The sequence below is a fragment of the Taudactylus pleione genome, unplaced genomic scaffold, assembly GCF_031769625.1.
Source record: "Taudactylus pleione unplaced genomic scaffold, aTauple2 ptg000462l, whole genome shotgun sequence".
In the NCBI taxonomy this organism is placed as follows: Eukaryota; Metazoa; Chordata; class Amphibia; order Anura; family Myobatrachidae; genus Taudactylus; species Taudactylus pleione.
The window spans coordinates 2,056,398-2,072,454 of NW_028284864.1; the positions used below are offsets into that span (position 1 = coordinate 2,056,398).

Consider the following 16,057-nt stretch of genomic DNA (forward strand, 5'->3'; position numbering starts at 1 on the left):
TGGTTATTATTAGCTATGATGTCTTACTTAATGTAGATGTGAAATAATCTTTTCTTCTCATGCTTTTAGGTTTTCTAATAATGTCAGCATTACTACTATACTGTAATATTGTCGCCATACTGTCCTTATTGTCACCATACTGTCCTTATTGTCACCATACTGTCCTTATTGTCACAATATTTGTTTTATTTCTGACAGTTACAGTATACCGTGGTGTTTGTTACCTGAGCCGTTTCTTGTATTCTCTATCCAGAGGGATGTATGAATATGAGTTGACCCTACGCACCGACCTTTACACCAGCAAGCATACTCAGTGGTTCTACTTCCAGGTGAAGAACACAAAGAAGCTGGTTCCCTACCGTTTCACCATCACTAACCTGATGAAGAGCAACAGTCTGTACAATATGGGTATGAAGCCTCTCATGTACTCTGAGCACGATGCCTCACTCAGGGGAGAAGGATGGAGGAGGGAAGGGAAGGACATTAAGTATTATCGGAGCTCCCGATCTCAGGAAGGTGGCACTTTGTATTGCTTGACTTGGACCTTTGCGTTCCCGCACGACAATGACACATGTTACTTTGCTCACTGCTATCCGTACACATACTCTGACCTGAACAGGGACCTCCAGAGGTGGACTTATGACCCTGCACGCTCCCAGTACTGCAAGCTCCGGGCCCTGTGCAGGAGTTTGGCAGGTAACACCGTCTACTTGCTGACTGTCACCTCCCCCTCCATAAACCCTGCATCAGCGGTTCGTAAGAAGGTGGTGGTGGTGACTGCCAGAGTGCACCCAGGAGAGACCAATGGCTCTTGGATGATGAAAGGCTTCCTGGACTTCCTCCTGAGTGACTCCCCCGATGCTCAGCTACTTAGGGATACATTTATTTTTAAAGTGATTCCCATGCTTAATCCTGATGGCGTGATTGTAGGAAACTACCGCTGCTCTCTGTCTGGGAGAGACCTGAATAGGAACTATAGGAGCATGCTGAAAGATTCCTTCCCCTCTATTTGGTACACGCGGGCAATGATTAAAAGGTGAGGAATTACGGAATGGTGGTCACATATAAGACACTTCCTACCTGTATGTTCTTAGACTAGTATGTGTTCAACACCATGCTGCTATAACCATGTTACATGTTTTATGTCTTTGCCTCTGGAGGGCAATTAAATAAAAATAAGAACTGCCGTTATACAGACATTGCAATAGGACGTGGGCCTGAATCAGGCTGAGGTTGTGGGCAAAGTACCACGTGGAGACAGGGGGACACCGATAGTATGCTGTAGTGGCGTAAGATGTAGAACAGTGAGCAATGTAGTTAGAGAACACGAGCAGAGGAGTAAACCCAGTAGAGACTTTGTAGGAATCTAAGGTGATTCCCAAGTATCAGTAGTAGAATCAAAAACACTGGTTTGAGGGACAAGGCTCAATATACTGGCAGCTGGTGGCCTGCCACTATCTTTAAGCAGGGAGCGCTGGTTGCCTCTATCTGGCACACCAGATAGATGTCACCAATGCGCAGTCATACATCTTGGTGGTTTCTTCCATTTGATCCATGTGGAAAGCTAACATGTGGAATCTTTGCAAGTCCATCTTGAACCACTGGTTTTCCAGCGTCAGTCCCACTCGAATAGATAAGAAGATGTTGATGTCGTTTTTTGCACATTGCAAAAATGTACACTGTATATTTGAAACAGACAATGTCCATAGAGGTGACAAGTGCAGTTTAAATGACCTATGCTGTTTCTTTCCATCAGGCTTTGTGCAGAACGGGAGGTTCTTCTGTACTGTGACTTTCACGGGCACAGTCGTAAAAACAACGTGTTCATGTACGGCTGCAACAATAAGGGTCAGCCAGAGTGTAAGTTACATGAGAGGATCTTCCCTCTGATGCTGAGCAAAAACGCCCCAGACAAGGTACCAGAACCACATATTATAACCTTTTGTAAAAAATATGGTTAACCTGCTACTTTATATAATTTGAATAAAATAAATGGAACTACATAAAGTGAAAGGTATAGAAGGGGTAATATTTGTGTCATGTTGTTTTTCTGCAGAGGAACATTTATTGGTCAGTAAAGATAAATGTAGATAATTCTTGTCATTTAAATATCGGATCCTAAACCTCCTTAGTAATTTGTATATTTTTTAATGCATTTATCACCACCAACTTCGTAACCACACTGCCATCAATTATATAAATTTTTGATTACACCAAATTCCAAACCTCCTACTCATCACAGATTTTCACCAACTCGCAAACACCCTGACTATCTAAATTTATCTTCACCAGCCTTTAACAATCTTCACCCACTTTCAAACATCCTCATCTGATGTTATATTCACCAACCCGCAAACATCCTCACTATCTGAGATTACCTGCACCAACTCCCACACCTCTTCATCTGAGATTATATTCACCATCCCGCAAACATCCTCACCATCTGAGATTAGCTTCACCAATTTCCAAACATCCTCACCATCTGAGATTACCTTCACCTACTCCCAAACATCCTCACCATCTGAGATTACCTTCACCAACTCCCAAACATCCACACCATCTGAGATTATCTTCACCTACTCCCAAACATTCTCACCATCTGAGATTACCTTCACCAACTCCCAAACATCCACACCATCTGAGATTACCTTCACCTACTCCCAAACATCCTCACCATCTGAGATTACCTTCACCTACTCTCAGACATTCTCACCATCTGAGATTACCTTCACCTACTCCCAAACATCCTCACCATCTGAGATTATCTTCACCTACTCCCAAACATCCTCACCATTTGAGATTACCTTCACCAACTTCCAAACATCCTCACCATCTGAGATTACCTTCACCTACTCCCAAACATCCTCACCATCTGAGATTATCTTCACCTACTCCCAAACATCTTCACCATCTGAGATTACCTTCACCTACTCCCAAACATCTTCACCATCTGAGATTATCTTCACCTACTCCCAAACATCCTCACCATCTGAGATTACCTTCACCTACTCCCAAACATCCTCACCATCTGAGATTACCTTCACTTACTCCCAAACATCCTCACCATCTGAGATTACCTTCAGTTACTCCCAAACATCCTCACCATCTGAGATTACCTTCACCTACTCCCAAACATCCACACCATCTGAGATTACCTTCACCTACTCCCAAACATCCTCACCATCTGAGAATAGCTTCACCAATTTCCAAACATCCTCACCATCTGAGATTACCTTCACCAACTCCCAAACATCCTCATCATCTGAGATTACCTTCACCTACTCCCAAACATCCTCACCATCTGAGATTACCTTCACCTACTCTCAGACATTCTCACCATCTGAGATTACCTTCACCTACTCCCAAACATCCTCACCATCTGAGATTACCTTCACCTACTCCCAAACATCCTCACCATCTGAGATTACCTTCACCTACTCCCAAACATCCACACCATCTGAGATTACCTTCACCTACTCCCAAACATCCTCACCATCTGAGATTATCTTCACCTACTCCCAAACATCCTCACCATTTGAGATTACCTTCACCTACTCCCAAACATCCTCACCATCTGAGATTACCTTCACCAACTCCCAAACATCCTCACCATCTGAGATTACCTTCACCAACTGTCAAACATCCTCACCATCTGAAATTACCTACACCAACTCCCAAACATCCTCACCATCTGAGACTACCTTCACCAACTCCCAAACATCCTCACCATCTGAGATTACCTTCACCTACTCCCAAACATCCTCACCATCTGAGATTAACTTCACCATCACATAGTGATTGACAGGAAGTACTGCGTGGGGGTGGTGACGGGGTTGGCAAAACGCAGGCATTCCAGTGTGTTTCATCGCCGTTACAGGGGCATGCATAAATTAGCCACAGTATCGGACTATGCAGTCTGAGGTCTAGCTGCGTACAGGAAGTTTGGCAACTTCTGGGTAAGGTATGACCTGCCTTAATTGTGCGTGAGACTCCGATGGTACTCGGTGGTACCGATGTTCTCGCAGACTTGCAAGGTATTACGGATGTGAGTAAAGGTAAGTAAGCGTTTTTATGTTGTGCCACGGGCAGCATTGAAATCGCAGTAATTTGCATAATTTCGCAGCAAAACTGCGTACACGCTTGCTGACGCGATTGCATCAGTGATCCTTGCTGATGCAGGCCCAATGAGCTGGTTCCTACCCAGAATCGGGGCCTAAGTGTACAGTGTACAACTGCGCAGTGATCTTGGGTGTTTGCGAAGTGTAGTGTTGTTTTTTTTTTTCCTATGCTTGTATTAAAAAGTTCTAATTTGCTAAATTTTCCTCTGATATCATAGAACACAGGCAACTTCAAGAACCTCCATGGTTTTGTAAATGTGGCTCAGAGTGTTTGTTGTGTCCATTCAATGGTTACTGTTTTCATATACACATCATTTTGATATATGTGTAGCATACTGTATATTTACTTAGCCTTCTTTTACCATAATGCACCCACTGCTGGTCTCTCTGCTCTATATTGACTCAACTGTCTCTTGGCTATACAAGATTGAGGGTTAGATTTACTACAGTCCTTGTTTACAGAAGTGGAGACGTTGCCCATAGCACCCAATCTGATTCTAGCTATTATCTTCTAGAGGGTGCTAGATAATGATAATTAGAATCTGATTTGTTGCTATGGGAAATACCTCCACTTCTATAAACCTGCACTTTAGAAAATATACTCGGAAAACCTATAGAACAGATCTGATATTTACTGTGTACATTCTGTTTAGTTCTTGTTCAAGGGCTGTAAGTTTAAAGTACAGAAGAGTAAAGAAGGCACTGGCCGCATTGTGATGTGGAGGCATGGCATCAGGAACAGTTACACCATGGAGTCTACGTTTGGTGGTTCCACATTAGGTCAGTACTCCTCTCCCTAATACAGATCATTAGTGCCCCCTTATAATGAGCACTCTTCTATTGCCGTGTGTACACTGGCGCCTGGCTGTGTACACTCAGGGCCTGATTCAGCAAGGAACGCAGTTGCTAATATGCACGCAATCGGTCGATTGTTGCGTTCCGGGCATGCGTATGCATCGCAGTGCGCGAACTAGCAATTGCGATGTGCAGAGTGATTGACAGGAAGTGCTGTTTGTGGGTGGTGATGGGGGGTGGTGGTCGGGCAACGCAGGAGTGCCAGTGTGTTTCAACGCCGTTGCAGGGGCGTGCATAAATTATCCACTGCGTGGCCATAAGCAGCCAAAGCGCTGATAGCGTGCGTGGCCATAAACAGCCAAAGCGCTGATAGCGTGTGTGGCTGGTAGCAATTTCTGAGTAAGGTCAGGGCTTGTGCGAGTGTGCATATGGATCCGATGTTACCGATGGTTTCGCTATGTTCCCCTAGTATAGGGATATGAGTAAGGGGAAGTGGGCGTACTTATGTCAAGCTGCGATCGCATTGCGAATGCAAACATTTACATATCACCGCTGATATTATCAACTGCGGTGCGTGCGTATAAGCAGAATAGCGTTCCGTAGTGAATCTGGCCCTCGGTTGTGATGCACCTGTAGCCCATCAAGCCTGAGCCCAGTGGACCTACTGGCAGTGGATGCAGCCATTTTGTGGGTTAAATCAATATTCATGAAAATAATACAACCTGCTAACTCACTAGGAAATTGTGGCTCATAAATTTTGGCCGTTGAAGTATTATATGATGTCATTGTTTCTCAGAAATATCAATTCAGCTACACAAATGCCTCCACAGCAATACATCTACACCTTGGTATTCAGCTACACAAATGCCTCCACAGCAATACATCTACACCTTGGTATTGAGCTACACAAATGCCTCCACAGCAATACATCTACACCTTGTATTCAGCTACACAAATGCCTCCACAGCAATACATCTACACCTTGGTATTCAGCTACACAAATGCCTCCACAGCAATACATCTACACCTTGGTATTCAGCTACACAAATGCCTGCCTCCACAGCAATACATCTACACCTTGGTATTCAGCTACACAAATGCCTCCACAGCAATACATCTACACCTTGGTATTCAACTACACAAATGCCTGCCTCCATAGCAATACATCTACACCTTGGTATTCAACTACACAAATGCCTCCACAGCAATATACATCTACACCTTGTATTCAGCTACACAAATGCCTCCACAGCAATACATCTACACCTTGGTATTCAACTACACAAATGCCTCCACAGCAATATACATCTACACCTTGGTATTCAGCTACACAAATGCCTCCACAGCAATACATCTACACCTTGGTATTCAACTACACAAATGCCTCCACAGCAATATACATCTACACCTTGGTATTCAGCTACACAAATGCCTCCACAGCAATACATCTACACCTTGGTATTCAACTACACAAATGCCTCCACAGCAATACATCTACACCTTGTATTCAGCTACACAAATGCCTCCACAGCAATACATCTACACCTTGGTATTCAGCTACACAAATGCCTCCACAGCAATACATCTACACCTTGGTATTCAGCTACACAAATGCCTCCACAGCAATACATCTACACCTTGTATTCAGCTACACAAATGCCTCCACAGCAATACATCTACACCTTGGTATTCAACTACACAAATGCCTCCACAGCAATACATCTACACCTTGTATTCAGCTACACAAATGCCTTCACAGCAATACATCTACAACTTGGTATTAAACTACACAAATGCCTCCACAGCAATACATCTACACCTTGTATTCAGCTACACAAATGCCTCCACAGCAATATACATCTACACCTTGGTATTCAACTACACAAATGCCTCCACAGCAATACATCTACACCTTGGTATTCAACTACACAAATGCCTCCACAGCAATACATCTACACCTTGGTATTCAGCTACACAAATGCCTCCACAGCAATACATCTACACCTTGGTATTCAGCTACACAAATGCCTCCACAGCAATACATCTACACCTTGGTATTCAACTACACAAATGCCTTCACAGCAATACATCTACACCTTGGTATTCAGCTACACAAATGCCTCCACAGCAATACATCTACACCTTGGTATTCAGCTACACAAATGCCTCCACAGCAATACATCTACACCTTGGTATTCAGCTACACAAATGCCTCCACAGCAATACATCTACACCTTGTATTCAGCTACACAAATGCCTCCACAGCAATACATCTACACCTTGTATTCAGCTACACAAATGCCTCCACAGCAATACATCAAATGCCTCCACAGCAATACATCTACACCTTGTATTCAACTACACAAATGCCTCCACAGCAATACATCTACACCTTGTATTCAGCTACACAAATGCCTGCCTCCACAGCAATACATCTACACCTTGTATTCAGCTACACACATGCCTCCACAGGAATACATCTACACCTTGTATTCAGCTACACACATGCCTCCACAGCAATACATCTACACCTTGGTATTCAGCTACACACATGCCTCCACAGCAATACATCTACACCTTGTATTCAGCTACACAAATGCCTGCCTCCACAGCAATACATCTACACCTTGGTATTCAGCTACACAAATGCCTCCACAGCAATACATCTACACCTTGGTATTCAGCTACACAAATGCCTCCACAGCAATACATCTACACCTTGTATTCAGCTACACAAATGCCTGCCTCCACAGCAATACATCTACACCTTGGTATTCAACTACACAAATGCCTCCACAGCAATACATCTACACCTTGGTATTCAGCTACACAAATGCCTCCACAGCAATACATCTACACCTTGGTATTCAGCTACACAAATGCCTCCACAGCAATACATCTACACCTTGGTATTCAGCTACACAAATGCCTCCACAGCAATACATCTACACCTTGGTATTCAGCTACACAAATGCCTCCACAGCAATACATCTACACCTTGGTATTCAGCTACACAAATGCCTCCACAGCAATACATCTACACCTTGGTATTCAGCTACACAAATGCCTCCACAGCAATACATCTACACCTTGGTATTCAACTACACAAATGCCTCCACAGCAATACATCTACACCTTGTATTCAGCTACACAAATGCCTCCACAGCAATACATCTACACCTTGGTATTCAGCTACACAAATGCCTCCACAGCAATATACATCTACACCTTGGTATTCAGCTACACAAATGCCTCCACAGCAATACATCTACACCTTGGTATTCAGCTACACAAATGCCTCCACAGCAATACATCTACACCTTGGTATTCAACTACACAAATGCCTCCACAGCAATACATCTACACCTTGGTATTCAACTACACAAATGCCTCCACAGCAATACATCTACACCTTGTATTCAGCTACACAAATGCCTCCACAGCAATACATCTACACCTTGTATTCAGCTACACAAATGCCTCCCCAGCAATACATCTACACCTTGGTATTCAACTACACAAATGCCTCCACAGCAATACATCTACACCTTGGTATTCAGCTACACACATGCCTGCCTTCACAGCAATACATCTACAACTTGGTATTCAACTACACAAATGCCTCCACAGCAATACATCTACACCTTGTATTCAGCTACACAAATGCCTCCACAGCAATATACATCTACACCTTGGTATTCAACTACACAAATGCCTCCACAGCAATACATCTACACCTTGGTATTCAACTACACAAATGCCTCCACAGCAATACATCTACACCTTGGTATTCAGCTACACAAATGCCTCCACAGCAATACATCTACACCTTGGTATTCAGCTACACAAATGCCTCCACAGCAATACATCTACACCTTGGTATTCAACTACACAAATGCCTTCACAGCAATACATCTACACCTTGGTATTCAGCTACACAAATGCCTCCACAGCAATACATCTACACCTTGGTATTCAGCTACACAAATGCCTCCACAGCAATACATCTACACCTTGTATTCAGCTACACAAATGCCTCCACAGCAATACATCTACACCTTGGTATTCAGCTACACAAATGCCTCCACAGCAATACATCTACACCTTGTATTCAGCTACACAAATGCCTCCACAGCAATACATCTACACCTTGTATTCAGCTACACAAATGCCTCCACAGCAATACATCTACACCTTGTATTCAACTACACAAATGCCTCCACAGCAATACATCTACACCTTGTATTCAGCTACACAAATGCCTGCCTCCACAGCAATACATCTACACCTTGTATTCAGCTACACACATGCCTCCACAGGAATACATCTACACCTTGTATTCAGCTACACACATGCCTCCACAGCAATACATCTACACCTTGGTATTCAGCTACACACATGCCTCCACAGCAATACATCTACACCTTGTATTCAGCTACACAAATGCCTGCCTCCACAGCAATACATCTACACCTTGGTATTCAGCTACACAAATGCCTCCACAGCAATACATCTACACCTTGGTATTCAGCTACACAAATGCCTCCACAGCAATACATCTACACCTTGGTATTCAACTACACAAATGCCTCCACAGCAATACATCTACACCTTGGTATTCAGCTACACAAATGCCTCCACAGCAATACATCTACACCTTGGTATTCAACTACACAAATGCCTCCACAGCAATACATCTACACCTTGGTATTCAGCTACACAAATGCCTCCACAGCAATACATCTACAACTTGGTATTCAACTACACAAATGCCTCCACAGCAATACATCTACACCTTGGTATTCAACTACACAAATGCCTCCACAGCAATACATCTACACCTTGGTATTCAACTACACAAATGCCTCCACAGCAATACATCTACAACTTGGTATTCAACTACACAAATGCCTCCACAGCAATACATCTACAACTTGGTATTCAACTACACAAATGCCTCCACAGCAATACATCTACACCTTGGTATTCAACTACACAAATGCCTCCACAGCAATACATCTACACCTTGTATTCAGCTACACAAATGCCTCCACAGCAATACATCTACACCTTGGTATTCAACTACACAAATGCCTCCACAGCAATACATCTACACCTTGTATTCAGCTACACAAATGCCTCCACAGCAATACATCTACACCTTGGTATTCAACTACACAAATGCCTGCCTCCACAGCAATACATCTACACCTTGGTATTCAGCTACACACATGCCTCCACAGCAATACATCTACACCTTGGTATTCAGCTACACAAATGCCTCCACAGCAATACATCTACACCTTGGTATTCAGCTACACAAATGCCTGCCTCCACAGCAATACATCTACACCTTGGTATTCAGCTACACAAATGCCTCCCCAGCAATACATCTACACCTTGGTATTCAGCTACACAAATGCCTCCCCAGCAATACATCTACACCTTGGTTTTCAGCTATACAAATGTCTCCACAGCAATACATCTACACCTTGGTATTCAACTACACAAATGCCTCCACAGCAATACATCTACACCTTGGTATTCAACTACACAAATGCCTCCACAGCAATACATCTACACCTTTGTATTCAGCTACACAAATGCATCCACAGCAATACATCTACACCTTGGTATTCAGCTACACAAATGCCTCCACAGCAATACATCTACACCTTGGTATTCAACTACACAAATGCCTCCACAGCAATACATCTACACCTTGGTATTCAGCTACACAAATGCCTCCACAGCAATACATCTACACCTTGGTATTCAGCTACACAAATGCCTCCACAGCAATACATCTACACCTTGGTATTCAGCTACACAAATGCCTCCACAGCAATATACATCTACACCTTGGTATTCAGCTACACAAATGCCTCCACAGCAATACATCTACACCTTGGTATTCAGCTACACAAATGCCTCCACAGCAATACATCTACACCTTGGTATTCAGCTACACAAATGCCTCCACAGCAATACATCTACACCTTGGTATTCAACTACACAAATGCCTGCCTCCATAGCAATACATCTACACCTTGGTATTCAACTACACAAATGCCTCCACAGCAATACATCTACACCTTGGTATTCAGCTACACAAATGCATCCACAGCAATACATCTACACCTTGGTATTCAGCTACACAAATGCCTCCACAGCAATACATCTACACCTTGGTATTCAGCTACACAAATGCCTCCACAGCAATACATCTACACCTTGGTATTCAGCTACACAAATGCCTCCACAGCAATACATCTACACCTTGGTATTCAACTACACAAATGCCTTCACAGCAATACATCTACACCTTGGTATTCAGCTACACAAATGCCTCCACAGCAATACATCTACACCTTGGTATTCAGCTACACAAATGCCTCCACAGCAATACATCTACACCTTGGTATTCAGCTACACAAATGCCTCCACAGCAATACATCTACACCTTGTATTCAGCTACACAAATGCCTCCACAGCAATACATCTACACCTTGTATTCAGCTACACAAATGCCTCCACAGCAATACATCTACACCTTGTATTCAACTACACAAATGCCTCCACAGCAATACATCTACACCTTGTATTCAGCTACACAAATGCCTGCCTCCACAGCAATACATCTACACCTTGTATTCAGCTACACACATGCCTCCACAGGAATACATCTACACCTTGTATTCAGCTACACACATGCCTCCACAGCAATACATCTACACCTTGGTATTCAGCTACACACATGCCTCCACAGCAATACATCTACACCTTGTATTCAGCTACACAAATGCCTGCCTCCACGGCAATACATCTACACCTTGGTATTCAGCTACACAAATGCCTCTACAGCAATACATCTACACCTTGGTATTCAACTACACAAATGCCTCCACAGCAATACATCTACACCTTGGTATTCAGCTACACAAATGCCTCCACAGCAATACATCTACACCTTGGTTTTCAGCTATACAAATGTCTCCACAGCAATACATCTACACCTTGGTATTCAACTACACAAATGCCTCCACAGCAATACATCTACACCTTGGTATTCAACTACACAAATGCCTCCACAGCAATACATCTACACCTTGGTATTCAGCTACACAAATGCCTCCACAGCAATACATCTACACCTTGGTATTCAACTACACAAATGCCTCCACAGCAATACATCTACACCTTGGTATTCAGCTACACAAATGCCTCCACAGCAATACATCTACAACTTGGTATTCAACTACACAAATGCCTCCACAGCAATACATCTACACCTTGGTATTCAACTACACAAATGCCTCCACAGCAATACATCTACACCTTGGTATTCAACTACACAAATGCCTCCACAGCAATACATCTACAACTTGGTATTCAACTACACAAATGCCTCCACAGCAATACATCTACAACTTGGTATTCAACTACACAAATGCCTCCACAGTAATACATCTACAACTTGGTATTCAACTACACAAATGCCTCCACAGCAATACATCTACACCTTGGTATTCAACTACACAAATGCCTCCACAGCAATACATCTACACCTTGTATTCAGCTACACAAATGCCTCCACAGCAATACATCTACACCTTGGTATTCAACTACACAAATGCCTGCCTCCACAGCAATACATCTACACCTTGGTATTCAGCTACACACATGCCTCCACAGCAATACATCTACACCTTGGTATTCAGCTACACAAATGCCTCCACAGCAATACATCTACACCTTGGTATTCAGCTACACAAATGCCTGCCTCCACAGCAATACATCTACACCTTGGTATTCAGCTACACAAATGCCTCCCCAGCAATACATCTACACCTTGGTATTCAGCTACACAAATGCCTCCCCAGCAATACATCTACACCTTGGTTTTCAGCTATACAAATGTCTCCACAGCAATACATCTACACCTTGGTATTCAACTACACAAATGCCTCCACAGCAATACATCTACACCTTGGTATTCAACTACACAAATGCCTCCACAGCAATACATCTACACCTTTGTATTCAGCTACACAAATGCATCCACAGCAATACATCTACACCTTGGTATTCAGCTACACAAATGCCTCCACAGCAATACATCTACACCTTGGTATTCAACTACACAAATGCCTCCACAGCAATACATCTACACCTTGGTATTCAGCTACACAAATGCCTCCACAGCAATACATCTACACCTTGGTATTCAGCTACACAAATGCCTCCACAGCAATACATCTACACCTTGGTATTCAGCTACACAAATGCCTCCACAGCAATATACATCTACACCTTGGTATTCAGCTACACAAATGCCTCCACAGCAATACATCTACACCTTGGTATTCAGCTACACAAATGCCTCCACAGCAATACATCTACACCTTGGTATTCAGCTACACAAATGCCTCCACAGCAATACATCTACACCTTGGTATTCAACTACACAAATGCCTGCCTCCATAGCAATACATCTACACCTTGGTATTCAACTACACAAATGCCTCCACAGCAATACATCTACACCTTGGTATTCAGCTACACAAATGCATCCACAGCAATACATCTACACCTTGGTATTCAGCTACACAAATGCCTCCACAGCAATACATCTACACCTTGGTATTCAGCTACACAAATGCCTCCACAGCAATACATCTACACCTTGGTATTCAGCTACACAAATGCCTCCACAGCAATACATCTACACCTTGGTATTCAACTACACAAATGCCTTCACAGCAATACATCTACACCTTGGTATTCAGCTACACAAATGCCTCCACAGCAATACATCTACACCTTGGTATTCAGCTACACAAATGCCTCCACAGCAATACATCTACACCTTGGTATTCAGCTACACAAATGCCTCCACAGCAATACATCTACACCTTGGTATTCAGCTACACAAATGCCTCCACAGCAATACATCTACACCTTGGTATTCAGCTACACAAATGCCTCCACAGCAATACATCTACACCTTGGTATTCAACTACACAAATGCCTCCACAGCAATACATCTACACCTTGTATTCAGCTACACAAATGCCTCCACAGCAATACATCTACACCTTGGTATTCAGCTACACAAATGCCTCCACAGCAATATACATCTACACCTTGGTATTCAGCTACAAAAATGCCTCCACAGCAATACATCTACACCTTGGTATTCAGCTACACAAATGCCTCCACAGCAATACATCTACACCTTGGTATTCAACTACACAAATGCCTCCACAGCAATACATCTACACCTTGGTATTCAACTACACAAATGCCTCCACAGCAATACATCTACACCTTGTATTCAGCTACACAAATGCCTCCACAGCAATACATCTACACCTTGTATTCAGCTACACAAATGCCTCCCCAGCAATACATCTACACCTTGGTATTCAACTACACAAATGCCTCCACAGCAATACATCTACACCTTGGTATTCAGCTACACACATGCCTGCCTTCACAGCAATACATCTACAACTTGGTATTCAACTACACAAATGCCTCCACAGCAATACATCTACACCTTGTATTCAGCTACACAAATGCCTCCACAGCAATATACATCTACACCTTGGTATTCAACTACACAAATGCCTCCACAGCAATACATCTACACCTTGGTATTCAACTACACAAATGCCTCCACAGCAATACATCTACACCTTGGTATTCAGCTACACAAATGCCTCCACAGCAATACATCTACACCTTGGTATTCAGCTACACAAATGCCTCCACAGCAATACATCTACACCTTGGTATTCAACTACACAAATGCCTTCACAGCAATACATCTACACCTTGGTATTCAGCTACACAAATGCCTCCACAGCAATACATCTACACCTTGGTATTCAGCTACACAAATGCCTCCACAGCAATACATCTACACCTTGTATTCAGCTACACAAATGCCTCCACAGCAATACATCTACACCTTGGTATTCAGCTACACAAATGCCTCCACAGCAATACATCTACACCTTGTATTCAGCTACACAAATGCCTCCACAGCAATACATCTACACCTTGTATTCAGCTACACAAATGCCTCCACAGCAATACATCTACACCTTGTATTCAACTACACAAATGCCTCCACAGCAATACATCTACACCTTGTATTCAGCTACACAAATGCCTGCCTCCACAGCAATACATCTACACCTTGTATTCAGCTACACACATGCCTCCACAGGAATACATCTACACCTTGTATTCAGCTACACACATGCCTCCACAGCAATACATCTACACCTTGGTATTCAGCTACACACATGCCTCCACAGCAATACATCTACACCTTGTATTCAGCTACACAAATGCCTGCCTCCACAGCAATACATCTACACCTTGGTATTCAGCTACACAAATGCCTCCACAGCAATACATCTACACCTTGGTATTCAGCTACACAAATGCCTCCACAGCAATACATCTACAAATTGGTATTCAACTACACAAATGCCTCCACAGCAATACATCTACACCTTGGTATTCAGCTACACAAATGCCTCCACAGCAATACATCTACACCTTGGTATTCAACTACACAAATGCCTCCACAGCAATACATCTACACCTTGGTATTCAGCTACACAAATGCCTCCACAGCAATACATCTACAACTTGGTATTCAACTACACAAATGCCTCCACAGCAATACATCTACACCTTGGTATTCAACTACACAAATGCCTCCACAGCAATACATCTACACCTTGGTATTCAACTACACAAATGCCTCCACAGCAATACATCTACAACTTGGTATTCAACTACACAAATGCCTCCACAGCAATACATCTACAACTTGGTATTCAACTACACAAATGCCTCCACAGCAATACATCTACAACTTGGTATTCAACTACACAAATGCCTCCACAGCAATACATCTACACCTTGGTATTCAACTACACAAATGCCTCCACAGCAATACATCTACACCTTGTATTCAGCTACACAAATGCCTCCACAGCAATACATCTACACCTTGGTATTCAACTACACAAATGCCTGCCTCCACAGCAATACATCTACACCTTGGTATTCAGCTACACACATGCCTCCACAGCAATACATCTACACCTTGGTATTCAGCT

The 16,057-nt window shown here is 43.1% G+C and overlaps 1 protein-coding gene across 4 annotated transcripts in view; it reads left to right on the forward strand.

The window, feature by feature from the left end:
- AGBL2 (AGBL carboxypeptidase 2) overlaps positions 1 to 16,057 on the forward strand; it is a 99,166-nt gene that overhangs the window by 42,413 nt on the left and 40,696 nt on the right. For all 4 annotated transcript variants that reach the window (XM_088448662.1, XM_088448663.1, XM_088448664.1 and 1 more), the window contains exons 8-10: positions 254 to 1,036; positions 1,757 to 1,916; positions 4,772 to 4,898. In XM_088448662.1, the coding sequence (XP_088304788.1) occupies positions 254 to 1,036; positions 1,757 to 1,916; positions 4,772 to 4,898 (1,070 nt within the window). The remainder of the gene's footprint in view (positions 1 to 253; positions 1,037 to 1,756; positions 1,917 to 4,771; positions 4,899 to 16,057) is intronic.